The 14,458-nt window shown below is 41.6% G+C and overlaps 1 protein-coding gene across 1 annotated transcript; it reads left to right on the plus strand.

Moving 5' to 3' along the window:
* The first annotated feature begins 376 nt into the window (after positions 1 to 376).
* On the plus strand, positions 377 to 14,412 carry LOC111221563 (protein kinase C-binding protein 1-like). Its single transcript, XM_022745011.1, has 21 exons — positions 377 to 441; positions 4,484 to 4,545; positions 4,810 to 4,961; positions 7,139 to 7,360; positions 7,509 to 7,622; positions 8,364 to 8,456; positions 8,555 to 8,642; positions 8,997 to 9,052; positions 9,167 to 9,244; positions 9,364 to 9,479; positions 9,570 to 10,069; positions 10,159 to 10,293; positions 10,483 to 10,638; positions 10,828 to 11,361; positions 11,469 to 11,642; positions 11,684 to 12,019; positions 12,246 to 12,442; positions 12,584 to 12,664; positions 13,085 to 13,163; positions 13,282 to 13,521; positions 13,690 to 14,412. Exons 1-21 carry the CDS (start codon positions 428 to 430, stop codon positions 13,863 to 13,865), a joined length of 3,603 nt encoding a protein of 1,200 aa, XP_022600732.1. The 5' UTR covers positions 377 to 427; the 3' UTR covers positions 13,866 to 14,412.
* The last annotated feature ends 46 nt before the right edge of the window (positions 14,413 to 14,458 follow it).

Consider the following 14,458-nt stretch of genomic DNA (forward strand, 5'->3'; position numbering starts at 1 on the left):
TTCCTCCATAAGCATACTGCCTCAGGTCGGTTCTCTATGTACACATCTGCTGACTACCCTTCACAGTTACACCACAGGCCGGCTCTATAGCATGTTTATGAAACAAAAAGCTGTATGCAGTCTTCTTGGCAGCTGATCGGTGTACAGTGGTAGATTATTTTGATCTGGGCCTAGCTCCTCTTGTTCTGAGTACTGCGTTTCAGCTTGCCTGTGCTGAACAAAAGACAAGAAGCCAGGAAATGCACTAGCCAATCAGCAGCAGCCTTACATTTTGTCAGCACGCGTGGCCACTCTCAGTGTGCCTTATATCAGAGCAGTGAGTTGGACAGCTTGGAGAGCCGTGGCTATGCTCTGAGCAGGGTGAGGGCTGACAGGGCTGTCCTCCATGTTTTAATAAGCATTGACATATCACACAGAGTTTTTAGCCATGCATCCACAGAGGTAAGCCTTATTTTGATTCTTTCACATATTCTGCTCTGTTGATAAGGCACCAGCCACTGTGTGTGATCCGTGCCTGAGTACTAATACATGTTTGTCTGACAGACTGGGGGAGGGGGAAGAGTATTTGTCACCCCACAGCATAGAAGTGGAGCTTGGAAAGAGAGCATAGCATGGTACAGTACAACAGACTGCCTCTGCTAAGTGGGTGGCTGTCTGAACACGTACAGTAGAAGGCCACAGGTCAAGTGTAAGGTCACTGTATATTCACAGAATACTGACTGAGAGAACATGCTTTGTTTTGTCAAGATTAAAAGAGGACTGAGTTTTTGGTGCTTCCCCTGGCCTGTGCTGTCAAGATGGCAGGCCTGGTGAGGGATCTAGGCGGGATGGGAGAGACAGGGAGCAGTGCAGAGGGGAGTCCCCAGAGGAATTAACAGATGGTAAACTGACAGCACAGCAAGTTTAATTTAGGCCTCAAACTGGCATGAGAGAGCAAGGCAGCAGGGCACTGATGTTAATTGTTTGCCAGACGAATGAAGAACAGACTGTAAAACTGTCTAGTTGCCTAATTTTGCTACACCTCACCCAAAATCTAGTTCCCCTCACCAAAATGCCCATATTACTTGGTGAAAAAAAAACATGCTTTTTACATCCCTAATCCTGTAAGCTGCTCACCAGTTTTCTAAAATACCAATTATCTACAGACTAAATATGCCATAGCAGCTTATTTATCACAGGGTTGGAGGAACTGCCTGAGCCTAATGGTGTGCACTGCCTCCCAGTGTTGTTCTCTGCTGCCGAGTGTCAGCCATTTTAGAGAGCTTCCCCTTTCTGTCCCTCTGCTCCAAGCACACTGGGTATTTGTATGTAAGAGAGAAGGAAAGAAGAAGGGAAGGACTTCCTCTGAAAAGGCTCTGCATAGAAACCTCATCTCATCAGAGAGGCTTGAAAACCTGTTTGAAGTCGACAAGGTTTGATTGAATTCTGTTTATATGTAATGATGGTGTTGGTTTTCTGTGTGCATGAATCAGTTAAACATCATTCAGTTTAGTTCATGATTGTATCTATTTCAGACAGTTTCTCAATATTGTTGTTCTTGAACATTTGATATATTTCAGGTGGAATATGTGATATGTGTTTTGTCAATATAAGTGGATGAGGTCTGACAAAGGTTTTGTTTTAAATATATCCAGGGGAACTATGGCCTGGATATAATGGTGCACATAATGTTGCTTGACCAGGGTTCAGGAGCTGCCTGCAGTCACTGAGACAGCAAATCCCCCTCAGTGTTTTCTGAATGGTGCTTGGTAATGCGTTTAATCCCCTCATTCCACTATGGTGTGAGGAATGGTGTAGGCACACTTAAATCTGCATTACACTGACACAAACAGTCTGTTTAGTTTGGTGTCTCAGAAATACCCACCAGCTGACCTTGGACTTGCCCAGATTATCTAGTCGGCCTTGACGTTTTGACCAAGATTTGCTTCTGTTTTGAGGGATGAGTTGTACTGAGTTGTACTTTTTTTTCACCAATGTGTTTGAATTGTGGTGCATTGTTTGTATTCGTGCTTCAAGGTTCTATATTGATTAAATAAAATGGCTATAGTCGGTCAAACTGAAAGACGGAAAAAGGTATAGCTTTGCTCTCCGTTATATATTATTTTTCAGCTTACTGTTGCTCACATTCAAATCTCCAGGCAGATATTGATTATGAGGCAGTACATGCTGAAGAAGAAGTGGATCGAGAGGGAGAGATTTACGCCTTCCACACTATCTGGGAGGCCTGTGACATTTTCAGTCCTGTCTTTGTGTCCACTATTAGGGCCCATGCTGCATATCAACATGCTGGGGTACATAATAAGCTGCATGTGGTCCTTTATAGCAGATTTGACTGATGCTCTGTGTATGTGTTGTGTGTGTGGTGCACACAGTGGTCAGGGAGAGAGAGAGTCTTCAAAATGGACGCCATACACATACACTGGCTGAGAGCACAGCGAGGGAGGGAATCTGATCCTCTCCCTGTCTAGCCCGTAGAGCTACATATTACATGTCTGATAAAAGGCACATGGCTGGTATATTTCTGTATGGGGTTTTAAGGGAGTGAGAGACTTGGTTTTCAGTAGGTTTTAGCAACAGCGAGGAGCAGTCCTCTCTGCATTGCAGCACTGTGGCTGAGGAGAGCGGGGAGAAGAGAGCCTGTGTGGCACACTGAGGCTGAGCACCCAATCAGGCATCTCCGTGTGGTGCTCGAGCCAATCGGCGGTCTGCAGCCGAGGTTAAAGATTGACAATTGCAGGAGAGAGCAGCAGGGAGAGAAGGCCTTCTGGGAAACCTGGACCCATCTTTTCCCTCATCCCCCAACGCCCTCAATAATTGAAAAAGATTAAAGAATAGGCTGAAGAGTCTGTATGTGAGTAAGGAAAAAGGTATGCTGTTGATTTCCTACATTGAAGCATGAATGTAATGGAAATGGTGGGTGTGGGAAGGGATGTTTTAGCAGGTTACAATAGGCTGTATTGTGTGCTCTGTGCTCTTTGATTTGAAAATGTTTGTGTCAGGATGGGCAGCATTGATTTTCCTCCTCGTCCCTGTCCATGTCTTTCTCTTTGCCTCTTGTTGCTGTATTTCCTGGCAAGGACAGGACAGGATGTTGCTGGGGTAGATTGTCTGAGGCTGTCCAGACAGCTTAGATGAGGAGGCCAGTAAAGCCATTTCACTGCACTCCTGCCTATGTCTGCAGACTGGCTGTGTTTCTGTCTGTCATTTCATCCTTATTTAGTGATGGAGGAGGAGGGGTGCGGGGGTTGATGAACAAAATAATTGAAATGGAAGCAGTATTTTTGTTTTCAGTGAATTACTTTTTTTAATCACACAATACTTTAAAATGATGCTTTGCTCAGGAGTAAGTGAAATGAAAATTGGCAAAATTGAAGCCATCTGAACAGTGAGGCCGGTGCATCTGCTGTGGCGTCAGAGAAAATGGCAACAATAATAGGATCGACAACAGGGCGCCTGCAAACCAAGGTGAATCATGTTGAAGTGATACTGAGAATAACCTGTTGGGCAGATTTTCAATAAAAGGTGATTCACAGCACGTTGTCATTGATGTCAGAAGGTTCAGACACTGTAGATTGTGCTGTTCTGTGTTCTCATGTTTACTATTTATAGACCTGTGGCCGGTGGAGAAAGGAGCCTGCTGTTTATAATCTGAGAATGGCTACGCATTGAGCTGCCATTGCTCTAGTATTGGTTAACTTTTGCTTTAATTGTGGATGAGATATTTTTTTATCATTCGGGAGATGTGCATGTGTTGCCTTCAAGCTGTTGATGTGGTTTGTGTGATGTAATTGTTGTATTATCAGTATTTTCAGCCATGATGGTTTTCATACAGTGTAATCTTACACTTACTTATTTTGTGATAATTTTTGATGTGAATTTCAGCAAAAACAGATGTTTTTGTCAACTGCACACAGTGCTGGTGGGATCAGAATTTACAAGTCATTTTTCAGTATTTCACCATCCCGCATTAGAAATAGTGATTTGAAGATGTGTTTTAATATACATTTTTACAGAAGAGTTATGATGCTTCTGTTCCAAGCTGGGCGCCGCATATCTAACCAGAATTATATTAGTGTCAAGAGAGAGCCTGTTGGCAAAACTGACCTTTCTTGTCTAGAGCAACTGTAAGGTAGTAGGATGAGGGGAACGTATTAACAGTTAAAGACTGTTTAATATCAGACCTCTGCAGGAATGTATTACAGTCTTAACACTGAAAACTTTTCGAGGGTGCTTATTTTCTGCCTTTATCTGACAGAGTACCATAGAAAGCTGACAGGAAATGAGGGGCTGACATTTTAAACCCCTTGGTCATCAGGATACCCCCATTATAGCATAATTGTAAAGAACATGTTGTTCTAAGGAACAATTTCAAATAACTTTTTTTTTAACTTAATGATATAGCATCAATAATAGATATGAGACATCTTCAGCTATAGGTTATATTTGACTGTCAAACCTTTGACGATAATCTTTTCTGCATCAGTGTGGCAGAGGAAGAGGGAAAAGAGACAACAGAAGGAATGGAGATCTCAACACGATCCAAAGGTAACATACCATACAAGTTTGTTTTCAAATAGGTTGGCAAAGCTTTATTTCTATTCTTATGAAATGCTGTGATTTGTAAAGTGGTTTTGTTTTGGTTATTTTGGTTTTACATTATACAGTATGCCACCATGTTTACTCATGTACTCAGCCAACTGTGTGAGTACAGGAAACCTCTGGTGTGCCATTTCTGGTATTTGTTTCTGCTTTGAAGAGGCCATGAGTGTGCTCTCCGTGGTCTGTGTAATCTCTGAGTTTTGTCCGCAGTTTCAGACACAGCGTCAACAGAGCGGATGGCCCAAAAACGAAAGATGCCGAGTCCCTCTCACTCATCGAACGGTCACTCCTCTGCTGAAACATCCCCATGCCCAATGAAAAAGAAGAAGAAACCTGGTGCTGTTAGCAGCAGCAAAGACCAGGTAACAATCAAAGCAAAACCACAATCCAGATGTAAACAAAAGGGTCGCACCAGCCCCACTCCCAAAGAACAGGATTATACCTGCTATCACACACAAACTGATTGATATTCAGACTTACACCACACAAAAACTTAATAATTCACAAAAGTTAATATTATTTTTTTCGATGATAAACTTATGAGATTCTTTTTCATCATCAAGCAGTTGAGCTCTTTAATGAAAGGTGTACGGTTACAGAAAATACACATTAGACCTTTAATCTATCCTAATTAAAGGGTCAGTTCAGTCAACTCCCTAAGAACGTACTTTGCCTCTTGCCCTCAGTAGCACTAGCAAGCTAGATGTTTTTGGTTTGTCAAAAAACCTGTCAAAAAAACTACTTAGATATTTATACTATCATTATATATTAATACTAATTATTAGCTTAGCTTGGCATTAAGCTGATTATGGTACATCCAGACCTTCAGGAAATTATAATTGTAAGTGTACTGATATGATCTATAGCTTGGGTGTAGGTGTCGACAGAGCTCATTTACAGCATTTGCAAAAGTATTTATTTGTTCAGATACCACAACTAATACTTTAAAAGACACAATCATAATAAACATCATTTTGCTGTGGTGAAAAAATGGTTGGTTGTGATCAGTAATTCATATTCTGTCAATATTTTAAGGCCTGTATTAATTCAGGGTAGGTTCACTGAGCATGAATGCTATTTTGCAGGAATGCCTTGCCACATCAGCACTCATTTCACATAGTTACATGCATCCAAACCTGGAAGATGCCCAGTACAAACAACTATTAGTCACTGAGCAGCTCCACTGGAGCATAAGCTCTTTAACTTGAATTCATTACATTTATTGTAAAAAGTGCTATGTTTTGTCTGTAGACTTTTTAATCCTTCTTAAATTACCCCCTCTGCCCTTGACTTTCACCAGTGGTCTAGAGTTTGCTCCTAGGATGGGACAAAGTGATTATATGACATTATTTCTATATCAGTAGCACCTTATGTTCTATTGTGATACTGAAGCAGAGGTATTTCTTTCATTTATCCAGACAATTTAGCTCTGAACTTTTCTATTTTGGTAGTTCAGACCTGAAAGAGTCATACTGCTTATTTCCAACTCTGTTATAAATTTGATTCCTCCCTCTATCAGGGGCTAAATATGTTGGTGGAATTACAATAAACCATAAGTTACCTTGTGATTTCAACCTCTAGTCTACTCCATTTAGCTTTAATTCTTGAGGTTTTTGATGCACAGTATATTGTGAATTGTAAAATGGTAATTAGCTGTATCCAAAGCGCTTTACAATTACTTCTTACTTAACATTGTGCAGTATAGCCTATTAATGTGTTATGTTCTGTACTATTATACAGTGTTATGTTTAGGATTGACATATGAATAAACATTGTTGATGTATATACTTTAGGTAATTGTTCAATCTTATTGACCACTAATGATAACATAAATTCAGTGTTCAGATTATCACTCAGCATTGACATTTCCAGAGCTTTATACTCTGTTTGAGGACTTAGTACTGAGTTCTGAGGAAATGCTATCTCTGCATCACTAATTAAAAAAACTGCTTTTTTAAAGCAATCTGAGAAAATCACATGATTACTTATGTCATATCTTTCAGCTTGTGTTTTTTAGGTGCATGCTTTGTTGCCTTTGTGCTTAAAGCAGTTCACAAATGCACAATAGGTAAATTATTTCTAGTATCATACACTTGGCACATTAGGTTGTCCTTTGTAAATGATTAGTTGCCACTGTACCTATCTGAGCTTTTGTCAGTTTAATCAAGGCTGTCCACACTGTTTACCCTCCTGCACATTGGTGATGGTTGTGTCCTAAACACAGACTGAAATCACAGGACTGAGCAAGTCATATGACTTAGAATAAATATATAGACCTTTTGTCTGTTGATGTCATTTCTATCACAAGTTTGAAAACAATGCGATGTTGACTATTAAATCTCCACTGTTACAGCATACTCATGTACCAGCAGTGAGAGTGTAACAATTGTACTTTATCAGGGCTCACAGCAGTCTGTGTTGTGGACTTCCTGACTTTAATGTACCTTTTGTTGATTTTGTGCATGTCTGCTTGGCTTTTCTAATCTCTGGCCTGATTTTGACCTTCCCCAACTTTGTGTTTCTTTTGCCTGCATTCCAGTCAGAACTAAGACATGGTCCCTTTTACTATGTGAAGCAGCCAGCACTCACCACAGACCCTGTTGATGTTGTACCGCAGGACGGCAGGAATGACTTCTACTGCTGGCTGTGCCACCGCGAGGGCCAGGTGCTCTGCTGTGAGCTCTGCCCCAGGGTGTACCATGCCAAGTGCCTCAAACTACCAGCCGAGCCCGAGGGCGACTGGTTCTGTCCGGAGTGTGAGGTATTCACCCAGGACTGTGCATAGTGTGTGGGTGTTGGGAACATATTTCGAAGCCTGTGGTCAATACCTATTGTAATATTTGTTTAATTATGCAATATAATGGGATATAAACAAAGTGTTCAACTCGTTTCCTCTTGATGTCTTTTAGAAAATAACAGTTGCAGAGTGCATAGAGACTCAGAGCAAAGCCATGATGATGCTAACTATAGACCAGCTGTCTTACCTACTAAAGTTTGCCCTTCAGAAGATGAAACAACCAGGTGTAAGTATTCTGGGCCCTCTGTTTTTATAGGAAATTCATGCTACCAAACTAATTATACAGTATTAGGGCACGTAGCTTTGTCACAGATGGGTTACTCTGCTTATTCTCATTTAAATTTCTGCCTTTTCTAACTTCGTACTTCAGATTTATCACTTGGATATTGGCATGTGATCTTTTCTGGCAGTCTTGATTTTGAGATTGCTTTTGCAACCAAAAGACACTCCTTTTTTCTGATCATCGTATTCCCATCAGTTGTGCTAGATAATATCTGCACCCTGATGTATAACCTGTCCACATACAGTATCTGTCCAGCATGATATATTATCGATTCGCATGTGCTAATGATGTCTAATAACAGAACTAACAATCACAGTCATTGTGCTATAATGGGCCTGTCATGGCTGGAAACCATGAAGGTAAACATGCTAGCTGGTGGTGAGGATACAGCTGCCCCTCTCACTCTCTTTCAGGATCATCCCCGCTTGTCATCTCGCTCCCCCCATGCAGCTTCCACGCAGAGAAAGACTTTTAATTGGGTAATCAATTACACCACTAACAAGACCCCGTCATGATTTTCTCCTCCACTGGTTTTCCTCCTTTTGTTTGAAGCGGCTTTTAGAGTTTTAAGTAGTAGCATAGTGGTAGCATGTTGATGTGCGGTAGAGGGGAAGGTTGTGTAGTTAGTTTGGCCTGAGATTTTGTTTACGTTCACACTTTTTTTCTTTCTACTCAATTTTATAGACTGAACCCTTCCAGAAACCTGTCTCTCTTGAACAGCATCCAGATTATGCAGAGTACATTTTTCATCCTATGGATCTTTGCACACTTGAGAAGGTACAACAAAAGCTGTCACACATTTATTTATTTGAAACGATAAATATAGAGAAGTTGAACAATATGGGAAATGAGCATCTTTTCATTTTGCACTGCAGAATATCAAAAAGAAAATGTATGGCTGCACAGAGGCCTTCTTGGCAGATGCGAAATGGATTTTGCATAACTGTATTATATACAATGGAGGTATGTTGCATATTCTTGGCACCATATGAAAATGATCTTGTAAGGCTGGGTGATATGAATGAATATTGTACTATTAATAAGAGTATTTTTTCCCAATATTGGTATATATCAAATATGGTGTATTCAAAATCATATAAGATGGTTAAGATTAATGTTCAATTAAATTTACTACTATACTTCAATGTCAAGAACTTATTTTGTCAGGTTTTAATTATTTTCTCAAAATCACTAATATGGATAACATGATATGATCATAACAATACAATTCCACTGACAATTGGCAATAATGTTGAATTACCACTTTGTCTAGTCTGTATATGAAGAGTTTAACTCAAATGTATATCCTTGTTTCAGGCAATCACAAACTGACAGCTACAGCTAAAGTAATAGTAAAAATCTGTGAACATGAGGTGAGTCTGTGTCAGAAAAGAGTTTATATTTAAGCCAAATTTGTATTTGTTAATTAATTTAAGACAGTAGAAATGACAGCTGAAACTCATTTTTCACTTTTTGTTTTTTTGCAGATGAATGAGATTGAAGTTTGTCCTGAGTGTTATCTGTCTGCTTGCCAAAAGAGAGACAACTGGTTTTGTGAGCCTTGTGTAAGCTAGTACAGTAACTTGAAGTTTCTGTTGATGATTCCACCAGATTGTTTACCCATTCAAACATAAATCACTGGAATACATCCACTTAGTTCCAGTGTTTTACTGTATGTCTGCAGAGTAACCCACACCCTCTAGTGTGGGCCAAACTGAAAGGATTTCCATTCTGGCCTGCTAAAGCTCTGCGGGACAAAGATGGACAAGTGGATGCTCGTTTCTTTGGTCAACATGACAGGTATCAGCCCTTTGTGCTTCAGTTACTCTGGCTCAGAGGCACTTTTTTAGGTTTTTCTAACAATTATGATGTGATTTTTTTGTCCTTCAGGGCATGGGTTCCTTTAAACAACTGCTACCTCATGTCCAAAGAGATTCCATTCTCTGTGAAGAAGACCAAAAGCATCTTCAACAGTGCCATGCAAGAGATGGAAGTCTATGTGGAGAACATGAGGAAGAAGTTTGGAGTGTTTAACTATGCCCCCTTTAGGACACCCTACACTCCTGACAACAACTTCCAGATGCTGCTAGATCCCTCCAACCCCTCGTCCACCCCAGTCAAATCTGAGAAACAGGAGAAGATCAAGCTGAGCTTTGATATGACAGCATCACCTAAGATCCCTTTGGCCAGGACCATGTTGTCTGGGGCTGGGGTGGGAGCTGGCACCGTTGGGCGACGGTTCCCTCTCAGTGACATGCCTCGCTCCCCCATGAGCACCAACTCCTCTGCTCACACCGGGTCAGATGGCGAACAGGAGACAGCAGACAAGTCGCAGGCCAAAGGCCCAAACAGCCAGTACAGTGCAGGAGAAGAGTCCATGGACTGTACAGGTATTCCACCAGACACATTTTAGTATAGCAACAAGTATGTTGTGTCTAATGGGAGAAGGCTTGATTTAAAAGTAAATATTTTTGAACAGCATCACCTGCCCATCCACGACCTGGTCCTGCAGGCAGTTCATTGGACAGCCCTAAACCATTCCACTCTCAAGCTCCTGGCCTCGCCAAGCAGGAGAAGACACCACAGACAGGAAGCATTCTGAACCTCAATTTAGGTGAGACTTTAATTCCAAGTGTGTAATATGCATTCAAGTGTTTAATAATGTCCATTCTCTATGAGTGAATACAGGTCACTATGGGACATGATTCTCCTAGAAATTATGAATTGTAATGAACAAAGAAAAAAGATCTTTCTCTTGTGCACATATTGCTGTTTGAAATTATTGTACATTGTATTCTTCCAGATCGGAGCAAAGCAGAAATGGACCTAAAAGAGCTCAGTGAAACAGTTCAGCAGAAGCAAGGAGCCACACCAGTCCTTACTTCTCCAAAAAGACAGATTAAGAGCCGTTTCCAGCTGAACCTGGACAAAACCATTGAAAGTTGCAAGGCACAGCTGGGTCAGTACCGAAGAAATTGAAAGAATGTACAGAAAACAGACATTGCTGATTTATTTATTTGCTAAGGAAACACATTTTGGATAGAATGTGTCTGTTAATATGATGTCATCATATGATTATATCATTTTGTCCAGTTCTAAAACATGTTGACTAGCCATGTAGTATCCTCCCTTCTCCTCTGCTCTGCAGGTATCGATGAGATCTCTGTGGATGTGTATAAAGGTGTTGAACACAGTGACTCAGAAGACTCTGATAAATCTGACTCGAGTGACAGTGAGTATGCCAGTGATGATGAGCAAAAGACCAAGGATGGCCAGGACGCAGCACCAAATGATGAAGCCCAGAAGGACCCTACCAAAACTAAAGTCAAAGACCAGGCTTCCCCAAGCCAAGATAAGGAAGGTAAAGCTGATACACCTGTGGCATCTGAGTCGGCAGCAGCTGATGCCACTGCAACAGTATCAGATGCTCCAACTAAGGAGAAAACAAGCTCTGATTCAGAGAAAGAGAGCCCAGAGAAGACCAAAGCACCTCCAGCATCACCTGCTCCCAGAGAGAAGTCTCAGGTGAAAGAAGAAGCAAAGCAGCCAATGCCAGTGGAGGACTCTGACTCTGAGAGGGAGCTGGTCATCGACCTTGGAGAGGAACAGGGAGGCAAAGACCGGAAGAGGAGCAAGAAAGAAACAACCCTTGCTAAAGAATCACCTGCTGGTAAAACTGAAGGTGAGAATTGTAATTTTCTCACCTCATCCCATGAGAAATAAACACTGAATGTTATGTCACATAGAAACATCAGCAACTATGAATAATGTGGGTACTTTTTTCCTTAGGCAAAGCCCTGACCCCATCCACTGTCCCGTCTCAAAGCAGTGCAGCTCTTTCCACACCCTCCAGTGTTTCCACACAGTCCTCAATGGCCATTCCCGTCACCATGGTCTCCTTCACTACTCCCTCTCCCGCAACCATAAGTCTTGCAACTGTGTCCAGTGCCACAGCAACACCCCCCTCCTTCCTCATCCTCCTTCCCTCCGCCTGCCTACCTCCTCCTCCTCCTCTTTGACCTCCACAACTCCAGCTTTGAAGAAACAGCGCCCTCTGCTGCCCAGAGAGACAGTGCCAGTGGTGCAGAGAGCTGTGGTGTGGAATCCCACTGCCAAGTTTCAGACTTCCTCACAGAAGTGGCACATGCAGAAGGTGCAGCGTCAGCAACAGAACCAGCAACCTGTGGCAACCACCCAAACTCAGGCGTCGTCACCCAGGCAAGGCCAGACCCAAGCGGTGACCCAGACACAGGCGGGGAACGTCTCGACAGCGGTATCCTCATCTTCAGCACAGCAGTCTTCACAAAGCACACGCTATCAGACCAGACAGGCTGTCAAAGGTAGATAACATGGTTTTAGCCACAAGTACGAATTGACTTAGAGTGTGGGCCAAATGTTGTGTACAAATGTTTGAGACCCATGGTGTGTACAGTATATATGTGAAATAAATCATCAGTTGGAATATTACCAGTTTTAACTCCACAGCAACCTTTGTACATGTGAAATATTTCATCAGTTTGTCCATAATGATGTTGTTGATTAATAGCTTTTTTTTTTTTATTCTAGCTGTTCAACAGAAAGACACTCCACTTAGCACGTCCACATCCGCTGTCACCCTGGTATCCAGTAGTCCAGCTTCTGCTGCCATGATGGCAACGTCAAGTCTAGGCACAGCTGCTTCATCTTCACCAGTGGCAACAGACCAGTATATCCCCACGGCGTCAGCGGATGTGGCTGCAGACATCGCCAAGTACACAAATAAAGTTAGTATAAGTTTTTATGTAGCTTTTAAGCTACACATTTTTGACTGCCACACTGAATGAATTTAAGGAATACAAGGTGAAAAACTGCCGGTTCATATATTAATCTTGTCCATTCATATATTATTGTGGTCTCTTTTTCAGATAATGGATGCAATCAAAGGTACAATGACAGAAATCTACAATGACCTTTCCAAGAGTACTTCAGGGAATACAATAGCAGAGGTAGGAACTTACTCTCAGCCTTTCAGACACCAGCCCCTTTTACACAGCCTGTTCAAGGCGGGAATGTTGCGCCTTTATTTCACCTCGCTGTTCTGGATAAAAGGTATGAACACAAAATGAGTGCCTTTATGCTGGCAGTGCAGGTAGTCACAGAGCTGGATTGACATCTCTGTAAAAGGGAGAGTTAGCATGTTGGAACAGACGCTGACCTTTTGTGTTACACATCACCCCTCTGATTCCAGAATGATGGCACGCTATCTAAAATCACACTCTGATGCAACATTATGCAGGCTTTGGTTGGTTCAGTAAAACAAGCAAAGGTGGCATGATGAGGGGCTACTAAGTATGACTGAGATCATAACGGTGGCTTTGCATATGCCCCTTTACTTACCCCGGCATGCCCATGTGTTTTTCCTACAGATAAGACGACTGAGAATCGAAATAGAAAAATTACAGTGGTTGCATCAACAAGAGTTGTCAGAAATGAAGCACAATCTTGGTGAGACTTGGGGAATGTGTAAAAAATATGCATATGCAATTTGCATCTACATGTCTTTTCCCAAAACAGTGTAATTAGTTCTACTTGGGCTCAATCATGTTTGTGTATTTCAATTTAGAGCTGACGATGGCAGAGATGAGACAAAGTCTGGAGCAGGAGAGAGAGAGGTTGGTGACAGAGGTGAAGAAACAGATGGAGCTGGAGAAGCAACAGGCAGTGGATGAGACAAAGAAGAAGCAGTGGTGTGCTAACTGCAGGAAAGAGGCCATCTTCTACTGTTGCTGGAACACCAGCTACTGCGATTACCCCTGTCAGCAAGCCCACTGGCCAGAACACATGAAATCCTGCACTCAGTCAGGTAACAGCACGTGCCAGCATCAACATGCTGTTGATGACATTCACACAAACAAGGACTATTCTGTCTGAATGTCTCCTTTCCTTTGCTTGCCTGTATAATCGCCAGCCACATTACTACTAACATTTTCATAGATGTAATGCATCTTTTTCACTTTTGCTCTATTTGTAGCCACAGCCCCACAGCAAGAACCTGAGGCTGAGTCCACAGCAGACCTCCCAAACAAAGGGTTAGGGCAGACTAGCAGTGGCCCAAACCCTCTCAGAGACACGCCAGTCTCTGCACCACCAGACAAAGACTGTGACGTGGAGAAGAGTACTGACAGTGTTGCTGTCACTTTGTCATAACGCAACTTACCATACTTGAAAATGTAAATGTATATATTGTTTTTTCACTACAAGGATATGTGCATGTAAATTGTTCTGTTCAAGCGGTTATTAAGGGAGCAATCCAAATTATTTTTATTTTTATATTTTTGTTTGCCTTTCTGGGCTCACATACTGCCCCCAGTTCACATGGTCTTTGAAGCATTTTAAATGTAGAAACAAGACTGGCAGCAGATAGTTAGTAACCACTAGAGGGGGTAGTTTAAAAAATGTATACTGCATATTCATGCACTTTGTTGCAGTCTATAGAGAGTTGTCGGTATAAAGATCTTAAGAGCATGCTTGAGTGTCACAAAACATACACATAGTGTAAAGGACAACAGTTTAACAGTTTCAAATTGCAAAAATGTAAACCATGTTAATGGACCACCTCAGTTTTAGATTAGAGGACTGTTGACAGGAATGTCTGTAAATGACTTATTTTGTATTCTATGTTAATTTATTTGTTATTCTAATGTTGCCTGCTGTATACTGCAAAGAAAATAACAAATACAAACATTTTAAATGAGCTGTTTCTATGGATATACTGTGGTCTAATTAGTTATGAAGCAGTC

The sequence above is a fragment of the Seriola dumerili genome, unplaced genomic scaffold (assembly GCF_002260705.1).
Source record: "Seriola dumerili isolate Sdu_G_001 unplaced genomic scaffold, Sdu_1.0 BDQW01000088.1, whole genome shotgun sequence".
NCBI lineage: Eukaryota > Metazoa > Chordata > Actinopteri > Carangiformes > Carangidae > Seriola > Seriola dumerili.